This window comes from Pholis gunnellus (assembly GCF_910591455.1).
Source record: "Pholis gunnellus genome assembly, chromosome: 15".
NCBI classification, from domain to species: domain Eukaryota; kingdom Metazoa; phylum Chordata; class Actinopteri; order Perciformes; family Pholidae; genus Pholis; species Pholis gunnellus.
This window is the reverse complement of record NC_136542.1, coordinates 6,177,121-6,200,381: the sequence shown is the minus strand read 5'-3', so window position 1 is coordinate 6,200,381 and position 23,261 is coordinate 6,177,121. Positions and strand designations below refer to the sequence as shown.

At 44.9% G+C, this 23,261-nt stretch overlaps 1 protein-coding gene across 1 annotated transcript in view; it reads right to left on the bottom strand.

The window, feature by feature from the left end:
- Nucleotides 1-23,261, bottom strand: part of stard9 (StAR-related lipid transfer (START) domain containing 9) — a gene marked incomplete at its 5' end in the record, with an annotated part of 34,054 nt that overhangs the window by 2,699 nt on the left and 8,094 nt on the right. The window contains 27 exons of the mRNA XM_079174667.1: nucleotides 61-140; nucleotides 1,033-1,235; nucleotides 1,395-1,459; nucleotides 1,631-1,791; nucleotides 2,079-2,178; nucleotides 2,319-2,459; nucleotides 2,718-2,901; nucleotides 2,987-3,190; nucleotides 3,444-10,085; nucleotides 10,247-10,727; nucleotides 10,917-11,113; nucleotides 11,556-11,593; nucleotides 11,821-11,903; nucleotides 12,699-12,824; nucleotides 13,187-13,238; nucleotides 14,237-14,416; nucleotides 15,198-15,275; nucleotides 15,565-15,642; nucleotides 15,734-15,831; nucleotides 16,411-16,653; nucleotides 16,805-16,902; nucleotides 17,088-17,155; nucleotides 17,248-17,390; nucleotides 19,110-19,222; nucleotides 19,746-19,807; nucleotides 19,905-19,937; nucleotides 20,078-20,194. Of these exons, the coding sequence (XP_079030793.1) occupies nucleotides 61-140; nucleotides 1,033-1,235; nucleotides 1,395-1,459; nucleotides 1,631-1,791; nucleotides 2,079-2,178; nucleotides 2,319-2,459; nucleotides 2,718-2,901; nucleotides 2,987-3,190; nucleotides 3,444-10,085; nucleotides 10,247-10,727; nucleotides 10,917-11,113; nucleotides 11,556-11,593; nucleotides 11,821-11,903; nucleotides 12,699-12,824; nucleotides 13,187-13,238; nucleotides 14,237-14,416; nucleotides 15,198-15,275; nucleotides 15,565-15,642; nucleotides 15,734-15,831; nucleotides 16,411-16,653; nucleotides 16,805-16,902; nucleotides 17,088-17,155; nucleotides 17,248-17,390; nucleotides 19,110-19,222; nucleotides 19,746-19,807; nucleotides 19,905-19,937; nucleotides 20,078-20,194 (10,068 nt within the window). The remainder of the gene's footprint in view (nucleotides 1-60; nucleotides 141-1,032; nucleotides 1,236-1,394; nucleotides 1,460-1,630; nucleotides 1,792-2,078; nucleotides 2,179-2,318; nucleotides 2,460-2,717; nucleotides 2,902-2,986; nucleotides 3,191-3,443; nucleotides 10,086-10,246; nucleotides 10,728-10,916; nucleotides 11,114-11,555; nucleotides 11,594-11,820; nucleotides 11,904-12,698; nucleotides 12,825-13,186; nucleotides 13,239-14,236; nucleotides 14,417-15,197; nucleotides 15,276-15,564; nucleotides 15,643-15,733; nucleotides 15,832-16,410; nucleotides 16,654-16,804; nucleotides 16,903-17,087; nucleotides 17,156-17,247; nucleotides 17,391-19,109; nucleotides 19,223-19,745; nucleotides 19,808-19,904; nucleotides 19,938-20,077; nucleotides 20,195-23,261) is intronic.

The window sequence follows — 23,261 nt, the reverse complement described above, 5'->3', positions numbered from 1 at the left end:
CACAAGGGCGATAAGCAGTAATCATCAGGACCGGCTGGTTGGTTTTGCAGCTGCGCTCACCTGTTTGGACTCGGTGCTGATGCAGCAGAAGTCCCGCGGCTGGCTGAGGTGGCAGGTGGACGGATCCGTTAGTACATAAACTAGACAGATATACAAAGACAACGTGTCAGATAAGAAGCACAGCTGATGAAAACCTGGAAAGAATTACGGCAATCACACTCCATGGTATTGCTAAACGAGGTTAGAAAGCTATTTACTTTTCTACCTTCAGAAAATAGGAAAGATCCAACATAATAATATAAACACATGAGGCCCGATGATGTTGCAAAGGGTATTAAATGCCACGTACTGCAGGTGTGAGAGTGGAGTTGGTCATGCACTAACACAATAAGCTAGTCAGTGATGAATGGGACGGTGTACTGTACTGTACTATACATAGCTATTGGATGCAGACTCATCATTTGAAGCAAATACATCTGCAGGATCCATAAACGCCTCGCTAACGTATAAATAGTTTTGCAGCAATGACAAAAATATAAATTACTTTTCTTTATTTATATTCTTGCAACACCACAAATAATATTTGCAAAGGTAAACTCTTCTGTCACATGAAGCTCACATTGCAAATAACTAGAATGTATCAGTATCTTATAAACTGCTACTGTCCTGTTTCAGGTCTACTAAAGTCAACATTATTAGCATTAGCATCAGTACTAGCATGGTGGAGAAAGTATTCAGATCAGTAGGATTAGCATCCAAAATGTGACGTAGTATGAGAGTAGAAACAGCAAATGTTTCAGCATCATGTTCTATGAAATGGTTCTATGTTCTAATGTAAAATCTAAATTCATAAAGTAAGTAGTAACTAGATTTGTCAATTGACTTGTAGTGGAGTAGAAGTGGCATAAAACAGAAATACTGAAGTCTGCACTTCGGTATAGCTCTTTGACTAAACGCACTTTGTTGCTTTCCACCACTGGTGCTGTGGTGGAAAAGAAAGCGTGTGAGGAGGAAGCGGACATGTTCGCTCACCCAGCTGAGTGCTGTCATCTAGTGGTCGTGTCCAGACAGAACGGACTGACTGGTTATACGTGTGAGTCTTGGACAGCTGGCAGATTGTGCTCCACAGACTGTCCAGAGGTCTGTCCAGCTCCACGGCTCCAAGAAAACCATGGACAGACGGGCTGGAGGAGGGCTTGTAGTAAGCCTGGACACCTTGTTCCTCTCCCTGGTACCTAAATATACACAGATACACATTAGCAAATGAATAATATTTGTGATTATGTGATTTTAAGTTCACTTTTCAGCTCACTAATCTCTGACAGTGACAAAGTCCTTATCTTGAGGGTAGATGATTTTTTGATGAGTGTATTAAAGAGAATGACTGAGCTCACCTCCAGCCTGCTGTGGCCTTGCTCATGAGCAGGTTGCTCAAATCCCCAGAGGAAGCCAGTCGCACCTGTGGAGGAAGACATTTGCAATTCAACCGGATACAAACGTTTGAAGGAGCAGAAAAAAACTGGGACAATCGTAATGTTAAGTCAATGGCATCAAAAGGCTGGGTGTTTTTACTGAAATACATTATTCAGGTTCTCTGTATATGAGCTCTATAGACTCAGGTCTGAGTTACCTCAGCCAGAGCTCGACCGAGGAGACCAGATGTGATGTCCTGATAGGTTGTGGATATGGAAGAGGAGGAGCCAAAGGAGGCGGTGCGTTGACGTGCACTAGCTGATGGAGATGAAGTCATCAGAGGCTCAAACATGGCGACAGGAGGCTCAAGGCGGACATCTAGCGAAACACATAGATGTTAACATGGAATTTCAACACAGAGAATGTAGAGGGGGGGGGTTAAGTGCCAGACATTGGGAAAAAACTATTTTGGAAACATACTTTAAACTTTTGAACAGATTTGGACAGATGAAAGAAAAGCCCTCTGTCGAGGACTGTTTCACACTGTTTGATGTCACTGAAACTGATATTTTAATGAAATTCTTTGTATTTGAAGGGGTTGTTCTTATTCTAAAGATTGAGCATACTATTGAAGACTGTTTTATGAACCACAGTCCAGTCCTCACCATGGGCAGACAGCCAGGCTCTCTGTGACTTCACACTTTGAGGACCACATATAGGAGGACGTGTCCTGAGCTTCAGCCCGTCCTCCTGGAACCCTGGGATCTGAAGGGAGACAACGACACAAATACCCGCTGAGTTGCTTCAAAAGAAACATCACAACAAATACATGAAGATGAAATAATCCAAAATATGTATATATACACATTGCTGGATTTTCATTTCAGCTATTCAAATCTATTGACCTGTCCAGTCAGAAGTGGTCTGTTGCCGTGCTGTAGCGTGTTTCCGCTGTTGTACCCTGATGTTGGTCCAGAGGACAGACTCAGGCTGGATCCTGTGCATAAGGTGCTGTTACTGATTCTTGTCCGATGTCTCAGGTCATCCTGAGCAGGGGGAAGGGAGATACCAGTGAAATGACACAGTGGTGTCATAAATAAAACCCAGAGAGTCCCTCACAGTTCACTTCTCCTATCTTGTAATATATTCAAAGTATTAGCAAATGAGGTGTTCTTATTTAATGAGAGGAAAACACAAGATATTTACATATTATATTCTGTGATTGATGAAACAATGAATGAGATTTATTAAGAAATAATCAACATATTGAGAAACAGCTTTTATCTTGCGGTACAACAACTGACCGTGACTTCCTGAGACAGGACCTGCTGCTGAAGCCTCTTTTTCTCCTGCTCCGTCCTTTCTCGCAGTCGCTCTCGTGCCTTTGCGATCTCTGTCCTGGCCTCCTCTCGGGCTCGGCCGTAGTCTCGCAACAGCTGCTCAATGTCAGAGGGACAGTGGCCCTCTCCCCGTGGGGGGTCCGGTATTCTGTCATTTCGATTATTTAGTGAGAACTCCAACAGTAAGCCTGAAGACATTAATATTTAAAATGTAGGGCTGATAGGGGTCTTACCTGGTGCTATCTATCACCTCTTGGCGGAGCTGTTGTTGGTACTCTTTACGCCGACTGCACATGGCGGCAGACACCCTGGAGGAGGAAACAGCCTCTTGAGGAGACGAGCGAGGATGTTTGCTGGGACTCAGACTCCGGGCTCTCCGGTAAGTCTGGAGACGTTCCTCCCTCTCCTGCCTCAAACCCTCAATACTCCTGCGGTGTCTGAGAGGAGAGATTCAAAGAAACAATACATATAAAAACACAAATAAAGCCAATCATTTAGGTAGTTCAGCTGAGGTCACATTGTCAGGTTTTAAGCCTATTTTGAGAGATGAAAAAAAGGGTTTGTTTATTTATCTTTCTCATTGTACTAGCACCAGTATTGACGTTAATAAAACTAAACCAAGCCCTAATCAGAAAGACAATTGCATCATATCAAAATATGATGTGTGTGTTGGGTCATTTGTGTCCTCACCTATCATACAGCTGCTGTTTTGTGGACGCAGAGGTCGGTGGCTCCAGCTCATCTCCGGTTCTCGGGGACAGCATCTTTAGCAGGGTATCCGTCTCTCCGAGGCCGTAGTGTAGCTTGGCCTCCGTCAGCTCCACAGTCAGAGGTGTCGGGTTCATGTTGAGGCTGACCGTTGCCATCACCTGCTCTCTCTCCAGTCGCAGCCTCTCTATCTCTCTGGCCCTTCTGTCGCTCTGCGCCGTGGACTCCACGCTGGAGTCCATCTCGCCCCACTCGGCACGGCTTCTGCTCCCGCCGTCGTCTTTGGTGGGAAATGTGCCCGGCTTGTTGGAGTGTTTGGACTGCTGAAGGTTGATGCCCGACCAGTTGGTGAACTTGTTGTGCATGGGCAGGTCCTCTGGGGCTACTTGGTGGCGTTGAGGCGGGGACACGCTGGTGACGGGTTCCATGTTCACGAGGACATCGGTGTTGCACTCGCTGGGCGCCAGTGACACCGCGTCGTCCTCTTGGAGTTGAACAATCCTGTTGCTGACCGGGGACAGATTGTATGAATCGACGCAAGAATCGACAGCATCTACTGCAGGTCTCGAGTGGGTTAGTGTCTTTGCATGTGTAGCTTTAGCCTGCTGTTTGTGCACAGCAGCTGGTCTTAATATAGGAGAGATGTGGTTCTGCATCGTTAAACCATTTGTTGAAGTCGTCCACTGCTGAGAGGAACTCTGCCATTTGGAGTCGGTAACATTTCTCCTGTCAGTGTCTGCATATCTGTCCAGTGACGCACTGGCGCTTATAGAACCTTTAGGGCTTGAGCGACTCATTTCGCTCACCTTCTCAAGGGATACAGATTCTGATGCACAAGAGGAAACTTCAGAACTGTGTCTCGGCATTTGCTCCTCCTCTGAAACAGTCGTGCAAGCCGACTGCGTGCCAGACGACACAGTCAGGTTGTCCTTCTCAGAGTTACGGTGTTTATTTCGTGTTGATTGGTTCCCTCGCTGCTTCATATGTAAACTTGTTCCCACAGTACGAATGGGAGACGACGCACGGTCTGTGTATGTGGCGTGTTTCTTTAAAGAAAGTGTTGGGTCATTCCTTAAAGAGGGACTGTGATTTTCTTCATGGCTGTTTTTCGACGACCTGCGAGAGACTTCAGATATTGTAACACTTTTGTGACACAGTGCCTCGGACGGGCTTTGCTTCGAGCCTCTAGAAGAAGCGGATCTTACGCGCCTTCGACATTCGCCCGCCGTCTTCAAAGGAGGCGTTTTATTCTCCGATTGAGAGGCGGGCCTTTGTGCTGCAGCAGAGGTGTTAAAGCTCCGGTCATCTGCACTCTTCACCACACGGTGCACATTCTTGTCTTGGGACACAGCGACAGGTCCGATCACTTTGACGATCACATTGACCTCGTGAGATTTGGACCTCTCGCTGGGTGTTTGATGAGCAGCGACTTCCTTCGCGGCTGGTGTTGAAGACCTCTCCATCTGGATCCCGACATTGACGGCTGTTTGAGTTGAGCAGTCTCTCCGTGTCAGAGAGTCATTAGACTCACTGTAACAGACGCTGACATTTGACATGTTGACACTCCTCCTCCTCGGACTGGACTTGAGGGCTTCGCCTGTTCTCATTCCCTGGACGTCTCCCAGCAGGTCGGCGGTGCTGTCAATCAGCTTTGAGATGTGCACCGACATGCTTTCCATACTCGCCCATGCTTGAGATTCTTTGATTCCCACTTTGGTTTTCTGTGTTGCAGGTACATCGGTGTTACTCCTTTTGTGCCGCTCTCTCCTCTTTGGAGCACTACTGCTGTTGCCGATATCTACCGTCTGAAGGCCATGCTCGGTTTGAGTGCCATACTCGCATGTCCTCCTCCTTTGGGCAGGAACTTTAGTTCCCTGGGACTCTTGCTCAGGCGAGTACACAAGCATCATTTCATCCATCTGACTGGAGCTGTGCCCATCGTTACTTGAAGAGCTGCCGGTCACTGTCAGATTTGCTAAATGACTGTGAACACCAGCAGATGCTTGTTGACAGGGCGTGAGCTGAGATGATTTGCTCCCTTGTTCCTTATAATCCTCCACACTGCTCAGCGTGCTGGAGAGCCCCTTGTTGGTGGCGTAAGTGCTCAGATGGGAATAGAAAGGCGAGTTCTGCTCGTTCAAACCATTGTCAACACTGCAGCATCTCGTTATGCGTTTCTCAGCGCTGTTCAAAAGGGGAGACTTACAGGATAGGTCAGCAGCACTTCCGAACGCTGGGTTCTTATAACAGTGGTGGTTTGAGTCATCGCCTTGCCACTGGTGAACGAAAGGGTTGATGTCGCTGGAGGCAAAATGCATCAGGGAGTCCTGTTGTGATTCGTCCTTGTGATTTGTCCTTTGTGACACAACTTGTAAAGAGAGTCTTTTTTGGGTGTAATCTCTACCAGCGTTAACTTCACTTCTACCCTGAGCTCCAGCAGAGCAAGACTTCATCTTAGATCTGGTCCCTGACACTGTAGGAGACGTATCTGCATCTTTACTTCTAACCTGTCGGACTTCTTGTTCGTCAAGCTTTACCCATTTAGACGAGAGCCGGCTGTGATGCACTCTGGTGGTTTTGTCATCCTCCTCATCCTCATCCGACGACTGAGGAGAGGACTCAGTGTAAGACGTGGGATGAGTCTGGATCTTAGTCTTTCTCAACCTCTTTGACTTGGCCTTTTTAGACGTAAGAGCAGATCGGTTCTGTCCGTCGCCAGGTGTGTTAAGCTGAACCTCTTTTGACATCACAGATACATAGCATTCTGTATGTTTGACGGCATTCCCCTGATGTAATGAGCGTTGCTGCTGCATAGAACCGGAAATACTTGCTTCATGTTTCGACTCTGCGAAGATCTTTGGAGTCTCTTTGTCATTTTCCACAATACAAGCTTTTTGGCTGTCAATTTGAGTATCCTGAACAAATTTGCACACTGAACTTGAAACATGTTGGCATTTGTTGTTGGGACTCATATTGATGACACAAGACTGATTAAAGGTATTTGAATGAGTCTGTGAACAACTGAACTCACCCTGTGCTGTGACACAAGGTTTACCTCCTCTCGCGTTGTCCGTTTCACCGTTTCCATCCCGGCCAGGAGAAACAGCGAACCCTTTCTTAGAAGCGCTCTCATCAGCGGGTGTGTTCTGGCTGCTGTGACGTCCGTGCGGTTTGGATTGAAGTGTTGATGTGGCTTCCATACAGACATCCCTTTCGTGACTACAGCCACAGGTTTCTTTTGCGTCACCCATGGTGGAAGGTGTTTCCCGGGGTATTAGGTGACGTTCAGAGCTCTGTGTGTCCACTTCATTCAAGCATGTATCGTTGACGACAGGATTAAGATGGGATGTTACTTTTTGTTTCCCTGAATCATTGATTTCTTGACACAAAGCATCTTTCTCCACAGTGTTTCCTTCAGAATCAGCGGTGGAGCCACTAGTTGAGGACAAGCTGACCGGTTGCAGACTCGGTTTGCCTGTGGAGCGCTCAGACTCTCTCTGGCTGCTGAGCGTCACATTTGATTGGACGATGTCGTTTTTGGCAGAGGACATTTGGAAAGCACAATGATGGATTACTGGCTCGTTTGATGTCACATCTGAGAAGCTATGCACATGGTCAATCTTCTGTGTTACTTCAGTAGATTCAAGCATGTTGCTCTCCTGGCTGGTGCTTAATTCAGCTGGCAGCTCTGATGCCATGTGTTCACTGTTGTCCACTGTGTTTTCAGCCTTCGTCCTTTCAAGTGCAAGGTGTCCTTCAAGGATTGCTCCTTTTTCCCCCTGATCACTCGTTTTATCGCTCCGCTGTTTTTCTTTCCATTCATTTTCATCACTCTTACAGCCAAAATGACACGCAGAGGACGACAATGCATACATGCTTTGACTCCTGCTCTTCCTGTCATCCTCGCTGACAATCAGTGAGAGCCTCATGTGCTCTTTGACCACTTCGGAGATTCTCAGGTCAATGGCGCTGCAAATAGCATTTGACTTGCATATGTGTTGTCTACTTTCTTCATGTTTTCTGTGTTTATCAAATTGTGATTCCCACCCTTTTGTTTCTGCAGCTACTTCCTGTATTGTTACGCCTCCCTTTTCAGCTACTTTCCTCTCTCCTGCAGAGGATCCACCCCGAGGAACATTGTCATCGCATTCAGAGTGCTCAAAGATCTGTCCAAGTTTCCTTCTCGTGGGATCAGAAACTGGCGACGCCTCTGAAGCGACTGTGTCTAGTCTAATGCTGCCATCAACACAAACAGAATCAAATCCGGAGCTGTTATCTTCCACGGCTGATTGTTCCCCGTTTGAGTCACTGCTGTTATTATTGTCATCAGGCCAAATGTCTTCCCGATTGTCAACTAGTGCGGAGCAGAAAGTTACCAACTCACTGCCGCTGCTCCTTTTTGGAATTTTCAAGCTGCCCATGAAAGCCTCCTGCTGGTCTTTGTTCCTCTTCCTGGAATGTTTACAAGATGATTTAACAAGCTCCCGCTGTAGTGCAATGTGCTGCTCAGTCAGAGCTCCTTTGGTCTCGGCCTCATCCAACATTTTGTCCCGCGTAGAAGATAAATGTTCGGCGGTCCCAAGCTCATATTGGTTAATATTTGTAAACTTTTCTGTTGCAGCATCTAGACCGCATAGTACTTCATCTTCAGTGGACGGTTGCAGGACACTTACAGGGTCAGACATCTTTTTTAATACTTGACCGTGGCTAGTGTTAGAGAGATGCATTGCTGATTGACAACCTGACGTCCATATTTCAGTGTCAGAGGACATTGTAGTGTCAACGGTCACCATGTCAGGTACATCTGCTAACACCTGAAGCACTTGTGATGCTTGTTGTTTAGTGTAGTGGATCTCAGTGGGTGACACACAAGCGGCTTGAGGTTCTACGGTCAGTAAGAGTGCTGGACTTTTGATGCTGCAGTCTGGAGCATCCATAACTGCGGTCCCTGTACTTTCCGCTTGCTCCACACAACATCCTACTTGCTTCAGGGCTTCCTCTGGTGTTGTTAGAATCTGAGAATCGAATGTCTCTGATGTGCCCGTTAAAATGTCACGACCCTGTTCCTGCACAGTTACATTTACACCCTCAGTGCTGGTGGAGGTTGAGCTAGGTCCACTCTGACAGTCTGAGAGGTTCATACTGTTTGGACTGGGACTGCTGCTGCTGCTGCTGCTGCTGCTCTCTACACCGCACAACATCATTTTTCTTTGGAAAGGCAGAGCATCCCTGTGAATCCTGGGACTGTCTGCTGCGTCAGTGGAGGACCAGGCATCGGTGAGTGCCAGCATGTTGTCTGGCTCCCGCACACTGCAGCTGCTCAGGGAGCGTGGGCTTACGGTCGAAGTGGTCCGCATGTTCCCAAAGTCCTCAATCAATTCGTGTACAGTGTCTCTGCCTCTGGAATCTGCTACTAATGACTTGTGGGAAAGAGGCTTCGTAGTGGCACCGCCGTGTCTCGATTTTGGGGAACCTTGCTGGCTCCGGTGCGCCTCTGCTGGGATTACCTGAGGTTTCCGACTGCTGTCCCAGTCTAAACTGTCCTCTGCTGTTCTATTGTGCCGCATGGATGAATGGGAGCATTCTGTCACCAATGAGTAAGCTGGCGCCACTGTTTGGCTACGTTTCTCCACTGCCGAGTACTTCCCACTGCTCTCCGCAGCCAAGGAATCGTTAGACATCTGACTGTCTTCGCTCTCTGCTTCACTCTGAGCTGCTTCCTCGCGCCTCAGCTGCTCTGCGAGGGCCGTCACATAAGCAGAGGACAGCGAGTCGAGAGAGAAAAGGCTCTCACCGTCTGATGTTACTTCATCTCTGTCCTCTTGCTCTTCCTCCCATCCCATCAATCCCTGCTGTCTCTCGACCCATCGGCTGGTCTTGCTCATCAGAGCCTCGGTACTATGCCAGCGCTTCTGTTTAACGTCCTCAAACACGGTCCTTTGGTCAAGCTCCTCACATGACACCGCTGCTTTGACACCACATTTGCTTCGGCTCATCTTGGTATCTTTAAGGCTCCGGTCTCTTCTTTGTCTCCAGTGAAATTTGCCTGCTATCCTCCCCAGAGGTTTGGGGTTTCGTCCTCCAGTCACACTTGACGGTGGTTTCCTGAACACTTTGGACAGAGCCGATTTAAACCTGGGCCCAACAGAACAAGGGAAAGTCTTCTTCATGGTTTCTAGTTCATTGTCAACTGCAGGGGGTTGATTTATCTCATTCATGCCAGGGACAATCTGAGGACTGGTTTTGCAAGTTGTGGGTCCTTGTACATTTTCTTTATAGACTGGCTGCAAAGCAGTTCCAAGTGGTGACTTCAGAGTAACCGAGTTCTGATCCGATCGGTTCTTAAAAGACAGTTCTCGGTTGGGCAGCAGAGGTTTTCTTTCTGGTCGTTCCCGGAAGGGCTGAGCTTGGGGCTCCTCTTTGGCGGTTGGTCTGAGGTTTTCAGAGGAGTTTACTCTTCTCTGGCTGGCTTGACTTTGTCCTGAGAAGAGCGAACCGGAACAACTCTGGGTTCTTTCCCGAGGAAGACACTCATCTGAAACCCACTTCCTGCTGCCAATGGACTCAGAGGTTGTGCAGGAATTTGACGTCTGTTCTGTGGATCTGTTTTTCTTGAGGAAGTGTCTGCCGTAGAGAGAGAAAGAAAAAGACTACTTTAAGATCTGTATATATAGGAGGTGCAACCAAACAGCTGAAACATTTTGGTATTGATATCGGACTAGCCCCTGAAGTTTGATTCCTGCTCCATTAACTCTACTACAGGTTTAATGACTCTATGTGCTTACCTGAAGATAGGGGTGTTCTGTGGGTAGAGCCGGGACAGAAGATCTGCCGAGAACGAGTGTCTACGAGAAACAAATGGTCTTCCTCTGAGCTTCGTGGGGGAGCCCAGATCAGGAGACTCCGGGCTGTCTGGTCCCGGAGGCAGAGCCCTCTCCAGCCGCTGCAATTCCCTCTTAGCCTCCAACAGATACTGCTTGCGGGCGATGCTCTCCAGTTGGTAGTGCAACTTTTTCCGACGGATGCGGCTCTCGGAGCGGCAAAGGGCGTGATGCTTTAGTAGCTCCTCCTGCACCGCCTTCTTCCTGGCCCGTATCACCTGGGATGGTTGATCCACTGTCTCACCTTCAGGATCCTCACACGCGTGGCTTGCCTCTCGCTCCAGGAGGGTTGAGGGGATGAGATCGGTCTGAACTCCAGACTCTCGGGTGATTCTCAGCTCTGCGGCTGTTAGGCGATGTTTCTCCTGCATGATCCACTGCTGGACTGTTGGGTTAAGATTAAAGAAGGGAATCATTAGGTGTGGATATCTTACAAATACACATTTATCAATATTTCAACTAATTCTGAGGTGCTTATTCAATATTCTATGAAGCTATCTAGAACTTTGGCTTGGATTTTGAAAGTTGACAGTTGAGCAATGACTTTTTTTGTGTAGGTGGAAAGACGACTTACTCTCACTGTGCTGCTGTCGGAGGTGAGCCTGCTCCCTCTCCAGCTCTCTCTCAGCCCTCCTTTGTTCCGCCTGACTCTCCTGTTGCAAACTCTCCACGAAGCGCTGCTGCTCCTCCGTACGCTGCCTCGCAGAGGGCTCCTCGCTGGGGGAGAGACAGGCACCCAGCTGGCCTTGGATGAGCTTCACATCTTCGACACTATGAAACAGACCCATAGATACAGGGTAAAATACAAAGTGAGCAAACCACACAGTAAAAAGAACACATTTTACCTCACCTAGGTACAAGTTCATGTCTAGAATTTAGCAGTGAGGTGGTAGTAGGTTTGGAGTAAAGCAAACTGTTGTTAGTGTTCAGTTCAGCGTCTCAGCAGTAACCAAGCAACGGCTGAGTCTGTCCTGTAAACAGCTAACTGGGATTGTTCAGGAGGGTGGGGGCTACTGGAAACACATGCCATCTCCAACAACTGAACCGAAAGACACATGAAGCATTGGCCTATTTCTGCTGCATGAATATGACACAACGCATGTACGCAATGATCAAATATGTATGCTGCATGTTGGCAGAATGAGCTCTCTGTGCACAGAGGGATGAATATATAGGGCTGGGCGATGAATCCATCCAACGATATCAAGTTTACCTGTGGTTGTAGGTGCAGGTCATGTCACCATCACTGGCCTGAGAACATTTAAGAGAAGACCAACTTTAGTATTTACCAGCAATAAACAATCGCAACTATGCTCAGAACAAATATATTGTAGAAAATGATCTGACACAATATCGTGTATCACTAGCTTCACAGCGTGTCAATTACAGCATCTCATTTATCTGCTCATCATCAATATTATCCCCGCTGCCATCACAACCAACGGCCTCGTTTTCATTTTCAGCCGAGCGGCACCCACCCGTCTGCGTTCCCGGAGGACGGCTGCCTCGGCTGGGTGGTTGAAGCGGAACTTGTGCACTCCTCCCAAGGTGATCACCGTCCCTGGAGACAAGAGAGACGTCTCCTTCATCACAAGCTGTCCTCATCCTGCAGCAGTGTGTTGTGGGTGTATGCGGTGCAGTGTGGGGCAGGGTGGGTATGAGTGTGTGTCTATACGTTTACCCTTAGGAAGAACCTGTAAGTGTATGTGCATATATAATTGTCAATAATTAAATCTTATCTGTTCGTGTGTATATAATTGTGTCAAGTGCTGCCCAGGTCTGATTTTATGCATGATGTCTATTCTGCAACATCAGCAATGCTAAAAAGATGATATTGTGATATGATGCTATTCTATTTACTAGTCTTTACAACTCAAATTGCTTGCAGTACAAGATTTTGATACTTTGTTTTCTGGCATTTATTCTACTACACGCAATAAATTCATTTACACTCATTTAACTCTCTAAGTGGTAATTTGCAATGTCAGCAGCAGAGACCGCCATTACCGTGCAGTGACCGTTAAGGTGTCATTTTGAAAAGAGGAAATTAATTTAGATGTTCTCAGTGTCTTAATACTACAATAACAAGTAATAAACAACTGGTGTCGCAAATCAATCATAATTGAAATATTACGGATCATTACTTTCTCTTTCCAAGTATTGTACCCGAACTAAGCTTTTAAAGGCATGAAAGTGTTAACAGTCAAACCAAAGCTATATTCAAGTTGCGTGCCTGCATATCCACAACACTCAGATCACACATTTAAAACATGCAACAACTTTTCTTTTTGTTGCTGTTCGCTTTGACTACAAAATGCAGTGTGAGCAATCTGTTTAGCTGAGGACAGGAGCAGACCTTGTGCCAGTCTGCAGGGCTTGGTGACTTCTCGGTCGTTTAGCAGGCAGACGCAGCCCGGCAGCGGTCTGAGCGTTACCACACCTCCGTGGTTTTCAATCTCACAGCTGGCACTGCCCTGCAGAACTAGGAACAGAATGCAGAAGAAACACAAATCACACATACCGAGTTAGAAAGCTCAGTGCAGCTACTGTACTTCTAAATATATTCAGCACTCAGTGCAGCATTTCATTCAAAGTGAACAGTCTGTTTGATGATGTACAGTTAAAGGTTTTATTATGCATTCTCGCATGTATTCTGCGTGTGTTTTGTCTAAAGCTGGCAGTTTGCTGCATATCTACTCTGGGATAATGCATGGTTTTAAGACGCTTTATCGTAATTTATTGTAAGAATTTCCACTCTTGTAATGTACAAATAGTCGTATGCAGTATTTAAAGGAATATTTGCAACTGGATGAGGAAACATGGAGACCAATGAATAAACAATACCTATTTGTGGTTTTTCAAACTGTTCCTGAGGTCCTATGTGGGTAACTCCTTCCTGTTAGAAAAAGGCATTGTGTAAACATGGCAGCTATATATTTCTAATCTACATAAACAAAAACATATTTTATGCATTCTGGATATTAGCTGGTTGTGCTCAAAACACAAGCAATAGTGGATATAATGACAATAATTTCACACAATGATCTTAAGGGAGCTATTGTCCTTTCACTTCTAATCTCCCACTTAGCTGACAGAAAAAAATCATTTGTTTACTTTGAAGTCTTATCTAACGGGATTAAAGGCTTTCTTATATGGTGTCAGGACCACATGCGTTCCCAGGTGGCCTCGGCTCTTCACATGCAGGAAACAGTGTAATTGTCAGGCCTAAGGGTATGCTTGTCATTGTCAGAATCAGGACAGCTTAAGCTCCCCCGAGTCCTAGCCTCAGAACTAAGAGCCTCTTATCCAACCGAGCGTCATGCATTGCGGAAGACACATACACGCAGAGATGGGAGATCGACAGGACAGTTGGAAGGAAGAGAGAAGAGAAGAGACGGTAGAAACGCACCTTTTCTCAAGAGTTTTTCTAGCAGAACAAAGAGAAATAGTGGGAGGAGGAGGAGGAGGAGGAAGAATCTAGTAGAAAAAAAAGAAATTGGTTTAGTCAAGACAGCTGACAAATCAGTAACTCGAGAGTTGGAGAAAAGTAGAGCAAATGCAAAGAATATCAGTTTGTGGGAGTTTGCGTCATGTTGTTCAAATGAGTGATGTGTCGCTGGGGATGAAAATAAATGTACAAAGAACGAGACAGAGGGAAAGCACAAACTTAACACCATCCAATACAACAAACATGCACAACACTATCTTAATATTGAGTGCTACACTTATTATAGGAATCTCAATACTTAACAAATGTGTATTCCAATATTTACACTAAAAAAAAGCACCGCACAAAATTCATAAAGAATAGACTTCATGAAGATGGACAATTAAATAATACCAAAATACAACAAAGCATTCCTCTTCATGGACACTTCTATGTTGTCGTCATACCCTGAGGTGATAGAAGACGACCCCGGTGCTGAGAACGTCTCCATCGAGCGTGACCAGGTGCGGTTGGAGGGAGTTGATGAGGAATCCGGCCCGGTCTCGGTTGATGTCCACACTGTACTGCTCCAGCAGCTCCTTCTTGTCTCTCCAGCTCTCCGACCAGTCCTTCGTCAGCTGCTCCACCTGAGGAGGGGACACGGATGATGACTACCACTTCCTACTACTACTTAAAAACAAGAACATTACTTACACAATGTAACTGTGTTACAAGGTATGGTTGTACAGTCTAAACCCAAATGTTTCCCTTACATTTCCCAACAAGTTTCAAAGAGTAAAGAAAAAAAATACAGCGTGACAACTTGTCACAGATATGTAGTTATTTCTACACACAGGTTTTGTGATATCCACTGCTGAGAGATCTGCTGCCATCCCAGTACAACAGAGGTGAATGGAATCTTGTTTATGGAGCTCAATCCATTGAAAAATTACATTTGAAAATAGGATTTTGTGAGTGTGTGTGTTTTTTTTTAAAGAAACAATGTCCTAGTTACTCAGGATAATCCACAGACCTCACTGAGAAGATTTATTTTCTAATAAGAAAGATCCTCGTCAAGTCAGAAGAAGTCGACAATTAGAAGGAAACAGCTATTTAGATACAGTAAGGGGTAATCGTTTAATGTAACTTGTGTGAACTGATCTTTTAAGTCTAGATCATGCACATTTACAAATAAATCTGCATGACTTATTTCTATCTTTTCTAAAAACCTTGTCGCCTGACAGAGAGTAGTCATTGCAGAGACTTTATGCTGGGCGCAAGTTCCTCAGCCTGCTGAATAATGGTGCCCTGTATTTCTTTATAATGTCAAACGGATGATCCGTGATGTGTCAAGGACCACTGGCTCTGTGAGGCAGATGTAACAATGTGTGCGTGCGTGTGTGTGTGTGTGTGTCCACCCTGTGTTACCTTTAGTTCGTTCTGTAGCACGATGTCAGAAAGATTTCCATCCCTCTCATCGCTCAGGGAGGGGCTGAGATTACGCTGCTGTCAATCGAGAGGGTGAAAAATGATCAGGGAAAATACTGTGCAAAAGAAAAATGTCACATGCGCTACAATGCCATCTTTCAATCTTTACCATCCAGGGGATTAAAAATGTCACAAAGACACAAAGCACTGTATTAAGCCTTTGCTACAAAAACTTGTAATGTGGGGATCTCTATTATTCAAAGCCTTATAGCACTAAGAGGGCTTTTTTTGGGGGGGAGGGGGGACACCGTAGGGAGTACCCCAGAGAGAGTTAACACTATACTCTAATGATGAAAGGCTCCCATACCATTTCAAAGCTGAGCAGCATGCTCTTCAGCCTGTCAATCTCCTCTCTCAGTTCCCGGATCAGCCGAACACTGGCATCCTGCACACAAATCAAAGCTCACACCAACCTGCTAAAAACATTTAGATCAAAACGTTAAAGTCTTGGCATGGGACTCCAAACAGCCACTGACCTCATTAACCCGAGGCTTGTTGACAATATTTTTGGCATGGGCGGCGTAGCGCAGGGTGCTGAGGGTCTCGTTGTAACTGTTAGCGGAGGGCGAGACCGCTGCAACACAGAAAACACACACAAGTAAAGACACACAAACACAGAAATTAGCACTCACGACTTTCATGAGAGACTGAAAGGACCATTCCAGTGGTTTTACCAGGGTGGTCACATTACTGCAAACTATTTTCCAAAGCATAACCATCAATTTTTAGATTTCATTTCCAACCTCCCTGCCAGCTATTAGATGACATACAGAAACATAGAAAAGGACCCTGAAGACATTCATCTTCATCACCGTTACATTATTTTGTTTTGACACTGCAGCAGCTACAATAAGTTTCATGCAAATCTTCAATGTTAGTGAGTTGCTAAAACACTAAAAAGAGAATTAAGAGTTGGTCGGCATTAAAAATAAAGTCATTTTCGTTTTTCACGATCAATTATTCCTTTTACCATGTTTGCGCCTTTAGGGTTTGATATTGATATAAAAACAGCTTAAGATTGCAAACCATTCAACTTTAAACTTTCAGTTAAATCTTATACATATAAAACACATGCAATGTATAGTTAATGAACCAAAACGTGCAAAATCCCTTCCATGGTCCTTTTCACAATACTGACATCTATTCCACTTACTTGCGATCATGATGGTCTTAGAGTTGCCGCCCAGGCTGTCTTTCAGCAGCCAGGTTAGGACTGAGTCTCTGTAGGGGATGAAGCAGTGCCTCCTCCCACCTCCTCCACCTCCTCCTCCTCCTCCTCCTCCTCCTCCTCCTCCTCCAGACAGGGAGCTGCTGTGGCTTCCCACCGTGCTGCCATCCCCCTCAGAGGCCATGCTGTTGATACTCTGACAGCTGCTGGACATCTGGGAGTTCTGGGCTGTGGAGGCATTGGGAAGAAGAAGTACAATGTTTGAGGGGTCTATGAAGAGCGTTACAGAAGAGAAGGGAACACTGCGAGGATCAAGGAAATGGTAAACAGGAATTTGTGGAGGTCCGTGCAAGATTTAAATCCTACTGTCTCCGTTTACCAAGAGCAGATATGACGATGCCCAAAGTGACGAGCGACTTGTTGATGTTGGAGCCCTCTGTCAGTCTATCCCTGCAGTAGTGGGGGTCCGCTCGCTCACTGTCATAAAAAACAACAACATGTCAGTCGCAATGATTAAAAGCGCAGATTATCCAATAAAAAAAAAGTGTGGAGTCTAACATTTTTTTAATCTCAGGGCAGTAGCCAAAGCCCACTAGGGGGCAGTTTAGTCAATGACTTTGACTCAAAAGAACACACACAACAGAAGGAAATAACAGTTTCACCTCCCAGCCAAGTCCACCAGGTTAATCTTGCTGACAGTTTCTGAAGGAAGGTTATTTTCTAGGATTGCCTTTGGGAGAAAAGACAAGAGTAATCAGACGGGAATCGGCGAGTAAGTGCAGCTGTATGTACGCTGATTGGAGGGCTGAGAGAGATGATGACCTGTGTGTACTGGATGGTGAAGATGGCGTGGGATCTGCTGCTGGCATCGTGGTTGTGAGTTGCTGCGGTGATTCGGTTGGCAATGCCTTCCTCCAAAAGGTCCATGGCCTGCTTGCAGTCTGAGACCACGTGCTGGGAGAGGTCTGATGAGAGGGGAAAGAAATGAGAATGAACTAAGAATGGTTACGTTTTATATCAACCTCAACATCTTTGTTAAGATTTTAAAAGGATTTGTATGCTTTTGTATGGCTGCCAGAGGAATAAGGTTACACTGGTGGAATTAGTAAAATAAATAAAACATTATTGACCATCTGACACTTTTTCTAAACATGGTGTAGAGATAAATCTGAGAAAAAAACAACATAAAACTGACAATGACTAGAGACGGATAACTCCTCAGGAAACATGGAAAAGACATTTAGGCAGAAGAATAAAAAAATAAAAAAATAGAAATGGGAAAAAGACACAAACAGGAAATGTGTGTCATCAACGTTTGCTCCTGCTTGAACAATTGTTTTAAATAAAACAATAAAAAAAACTGCAACAATGTGAATCACACATTTTAAGAGGCTGTTAAACACATGCACACACAGATTACCACAGAGGCGCATTGGTGCTATAACATGTGTTATTTATTCCTTGATCTAATAAGAACATTTACCTTAAATATTTATATTATTCCAAAAGAATAAGCGTGAGAGTGAAACACTGTTTGATGGACAAGAAGTAAAAGCTGGACGCCTTTAATGCGCTCTTTGTGGGAGGTGAAGTGTTCTCCTTGGAACTACGAGGAAATGACCTCACTTCCTCTGGTCTACTGGGATTTCTCCAGATACTGACAATGAGTGGATGTGGGGCTTTACACACAGTGACGGGGCGGATGAGAGGGAGCGAGGGAAAGAGAGGGGGGAGGATGAGGAGACTGAGGGGGGGGGAAGAGAAAGAGAGAGAGAAAGTCAGAGTCCAAGACCGACAAGTCTGCACCGGATCAAAATCTCTATCAAGAGAACTAAATTCCCTCGCTGACCACACACCACAGTGACTAAACTAAACTCACAAGACATGAGCATTACTTAGAATACTGCGGACCATGTCACACATCCAAGTCCATAACTTGACCAAATGATGTGTCTGAGAGTAGAGCAAAGAAGATTCAACCTTTGCTTTCCACTCTCATCTTCACTCTCTTATTGCAAATAGTTTCAGACAGATTCTCTGACTACATGATCCATTGCTGAGTGTTTGTATACATTTTGAAAATGCTCATGGGACACTTGACAACTTTAAGCATTATTAAGACCATAAACTGTAATTATGCAGGTCCCACAGCATGTCCAAGACACAGACCTACAGTGGACATATTTTATCTCATTTTAATCTCAGTGAAATGATCCCAGCAGGGTAATGAGAATGTGAAGCCTCGAGACCTCTAGTTCATTATTTAATCAGCGAGACAAAAAGAGGAAATGATCTAGTGATTTTTCAGCTCATCATTTTGTGCAATTACACCTGGAAATGTGGGGTCATGTTTGAACATCGAATTGGAATTATAATGTATTTAAAAAGGTCTTTGTACATACTCTTAACTCTCTACCTTTTCTGCACAGGTTTATTATGTCTAGGAGTATGCCTGCTGTGTGTGTATATAGTGAAGAAGTAAAGTTAAGAAAAAAAATAAAAAAACTTCTTTTTGGGGGCAAGAGTTGAGAATCAGCATCTTCTGTATCCTATTCTTGCTGAAATAGCAAAGAAAGGACGCCTCTCGAATGTAAACTGAGTTCAGCTCTGGGATGTACAGTAATAAAGTACATGTTTAATGTCTACCACTTTCCAAAGACGGTGGAAGGAAACTGAACACTAACCTTGTACGTAGGGTCCTTTCTCAGGGTGTTCTCTAACTCTCAGGGAGGCTCTCTTCTTCTGCTCTCCTCCTCTCAGCAGGTCTCGCACGCGCTCATTGTAGATCTCCAGGAAGCTGCAGAAGGGACGAGACAACACACTGCTATCAGGACACACACCTGATGCGACGTCAACGGTGATCATTCAACGTCAATATATGCATATGTCCTGTCCCATTACGCTTCATGTGAGTTGTTTTCTAAGTTTATTATCTATCATGTCAGAAACAAGCTTTTAGGTTTACCTAGAGAGACAAAGGAGGGGGGGGGGGGACATAACACAATACACCCTGGCTTTATGTGAACCGGGTCAACCAAACGACCCAGACACACAGTCTACTCTACTGTAATTACATAAAGCATAATATCTGCTTTGTCAAATTAACATTGCCTTCAAGAAGCAGAGGATGCCTCCGACACCGACAAGGATACACGGTTTGTGATTTGCATTGTTTTGCCTGCAGCTTTGCAGCATAATTGCTCCGTAAGTACCCGTGTAATTTGAATGTCAACACCAGAAAACCAATTAAAATTGCGGTGATTAAAAAAAAGAAACGGAGAGAGACAGTCGCACACAGTCAGGCGTTTGTAACGCAATACCTGATCTCCACTCTGCTGGAGTTGTGCTCATCAGGAAAAGTGTCTTCAGACCTAAAGAGACCCTGCAAGGAAAGGAGAAATCCAAATGACTTCACGCCACAACGACGGACACTCAAGCACCTCAATCATCACATTGAACTGTTCAATCCACTGACGTACCTGACAGATCCGAGGGGTCAGGCCAATGGATTCCTGACATCAGACAGAAGAAAACAATGAATGTTTGCTTATTGTCAGTGCAGCCTGATCTGGGTTCATACTTTGTGTAACAGTTGCGGTGCCTGGTGGGTATGTATAACAATGCCATGCGGTGATTTCAGTGTGCTCCTCACCGGTGTCCCCATCATGGTGTACGTCTTTCCAGATCCCGTTTGTCCGTAAGCAAACAGGCACACATTGTAGCCCTCTGAGGCTCCGGACAGCACCGACACACCCAGGTCTTGGAACACCTGAGGAACATTAACGCACACCGTAAATCACAAATACACAGAGAAAGACTGACTAAGAGACGGCTATAAATAACTGGGCGGAGTAGAAAGTTGTCTAGATAATTAATAAGGGTGCTGATTCAGGACTTCTAATCAACATGTTAATGTTAATAAGATTGGAAATGCCTGCAAACACGTCTGAAGGCATGTTTGACTGGAAACGTAGGTGCTCTCGTGGGCTGATGGGGTGCAAACAGTGTAAGCCGATGACCTTGATCTTAGTGTAGATTTACACCGAGGTTTCACGATAACAATGCTGTGGCACCGGGCCAGTGGTGGGAAGGTAATGTAGCTTCCTGCTGAGGTGTTTGGGTAAGGAGCAGGGAGGTCAGTTAATACTCCGGGTAAACAACTCAGCAGAATGCGTATGTGACAGAATCAAATGCGAGGCTGAAAAGACTCTGAGAAGTGACCGGGTCGGGAAAATAAACGTTGGCTAAAAGCACGGTGGTGAGACGTGGGATCAGGGAGAGTCTGACTGAAAACAATCCACTGAGGCCTTTTGTTTTCCTTCTCTCCGTCTGTGTTGCTGAGTCTGGAGATTATTAGCACGAGGGCAGATCACAGCCACTTGTTTTGTTTGTGAAAACTTGAACTAGTATGAAGCACATGCTGGATAATGTAAGAAAGATACCCAATAGCAAACTCCATCATCCCAATATCAGACAGCAAGTATAACAGTCCTGTACCCAGATATAAATACAAGATCAAGATATACATCTACTGGAATATGCACTCAGTTTGTCAGTTTATTAGGTACTACTTGGTACTCCTGCAGTAAATGTCTACCTAAACGACCGTTGTAATGTTCAGTTTGTGTTGAAACTGTTCCAGAAAGATGTTGATTCGACTTTAGGATCATTTGGGAGGCTGCACTTTGGGGGTGCTGTTGACTAATCGTTTCAGCTCTGTATTTGGCACCAGCGTCACACAGTGTGCCACGTCTAGAAACCACTTACTCTGGTGCCGGGGGGGAAATATGGACCTAATTCACTTTCAGAGCTGACAAAAAGCCAGCCAGCATATTAAGTTCCCTGTTCCCCTAACAAACCTGTTTTTCCATGGTATCATCACACAGGCATAAGTTAGCGGATACTTATCTTCATATGGGAGTCAGTCAAGTGTCCTGTGATAAGAACGGATACTTAATTAAACACCTTGCTGCACCTGACACATTGTGAATGACGAGTGTGTTTCTCATTTATTATAGGTCATCAGTGCCTAATGTACGTAGAGCTGCAGCCATTGATTGATTATTACATCAATCAATGGAGCAATCAGACATAAAATACGTAAGGAGCGATATTAAATATACAAAAGATACATTAACTAAGTGGTGTTCATTTTAGAAAGAAATGCAATAATAATATCTGTCAAAACTAAACCAATGTAGTGCATTTAGGTGCCTTCTTACATTCTGGTTTACCATTAATCTTTTTTCAAATGAAAACTTGTTGCAGATAGTTTGCTTTAATAATAATTCATGATTATGTATTTACCAGGGACAATGCACATTGATCAACATTCCAGTTTCCACCTAAATGTAGATATGCACAGTGCGCTACAGAGGGCAGGTTATTACATTCTAGTGGCCTTATATCATCATTTTCAGTAATCGGGTTATTAAAGGAACCGTTACAGACATACCCGCACGTGTTACTGGTTAGACGTAGAGCGAATCATGTCTTGTATTTTGCACTGTGTTGATTGTTTAATGTTATGCACCGTCCACCATGTCAAATTCCTTGTATGCGCTACGTACTTTGGCAAATAAACGGTTCTGATTCTGATGATCCGTTGTTCAATACTGATGAACAACATCAGAAGAGTTCCCGGGGACATGAGTCCAAAGGCAACACGTGCCTTTCGGGGGGGGGGCGGGGGGGGGGCAGCAACTTGATCTGGATCAGACCTGAGAACCATAACACACCTTGGGGATCAGTGAGGGGTCCACTCCCCTGGATACTGGTGGGTAAGTACACAGAGGAGACGGGAGGAATGCTCTCAAAGCCACCACGACCACCACGGATCAAACACAGGAATCATTTCAACAAACCTCCTGTGTGTGTGTGTGTGTGTGTGTGTGTGTGTGTGTGTGTGTGTGTGTGTGTGTGTGTGTGTGAGACGACCGCCCGCTGTCAGGAGAAGGGAGAACCTGGAGCTAAGCCTGTGTATACTCAGGCTTACACAACGGTGGGAATAGGTTTTAGGCGTGATGCGGTTGAAAGCTCTTGGCCTTGTAAAAGCAATCTGAAAAGGATTCAATGGTCATCTGTTTGTTCCTAGGAGTGTGTGAATCTGTGTGTGTGTTGATATTCATCAGCCTTGAGATTTCTCTGAGTAAAGGAAAATATTAAACACCGACTCTGTGGAGTGAAGCTCACACAGAGACCAGCGTCTTATCTCAGCACAACTGATGAAGCAAAAAACACCCAAGTCTGGCACAGAGCCTTGGAATCAGGTTTAAGTCACTAGAATTTAGTCAGAATATTTCGGCCACTTTGCTTTCAAAAGCCTAAGAATATGAAGTTGAAACACCAGTTTGTCAATCCAAGGGCTACCAACTAGTATTTTAATTATTAATCACTCTGCAGATTATTTTCCGATTAATCGATCGGGTGTTTAGCCTAATTAACAATCCATAACAATTTCCCAGAGTCTTCAAATGTTTTGTTCTATCCAGCAACAGTCCAAAAACAAAATGTATTCAATCTATTTTCATATAAGAGGAAGAAAAAATAAACTGTGATCGTTGCTTATACATTTTTCTGTCAATCGTCTAATTGAAATATTGTCTCATCCTTTCATCTCGAGATCATTTACAGACAACAAAAAGAACAATAAGGCTAATCTGCTTTTATTGCATTCAGATTACCGACATCATTTCACATTTCCCTTATTCCTTCACAAGTGCTGAAAAGGATAGCGGGTAATTAATTCATAAAACTATACCAATACCATTCTCTCCATTGTAAATTGAGTATCTTTGTCTTTTGGACTGTTGGGCAGAACAAACAACACATGTGAA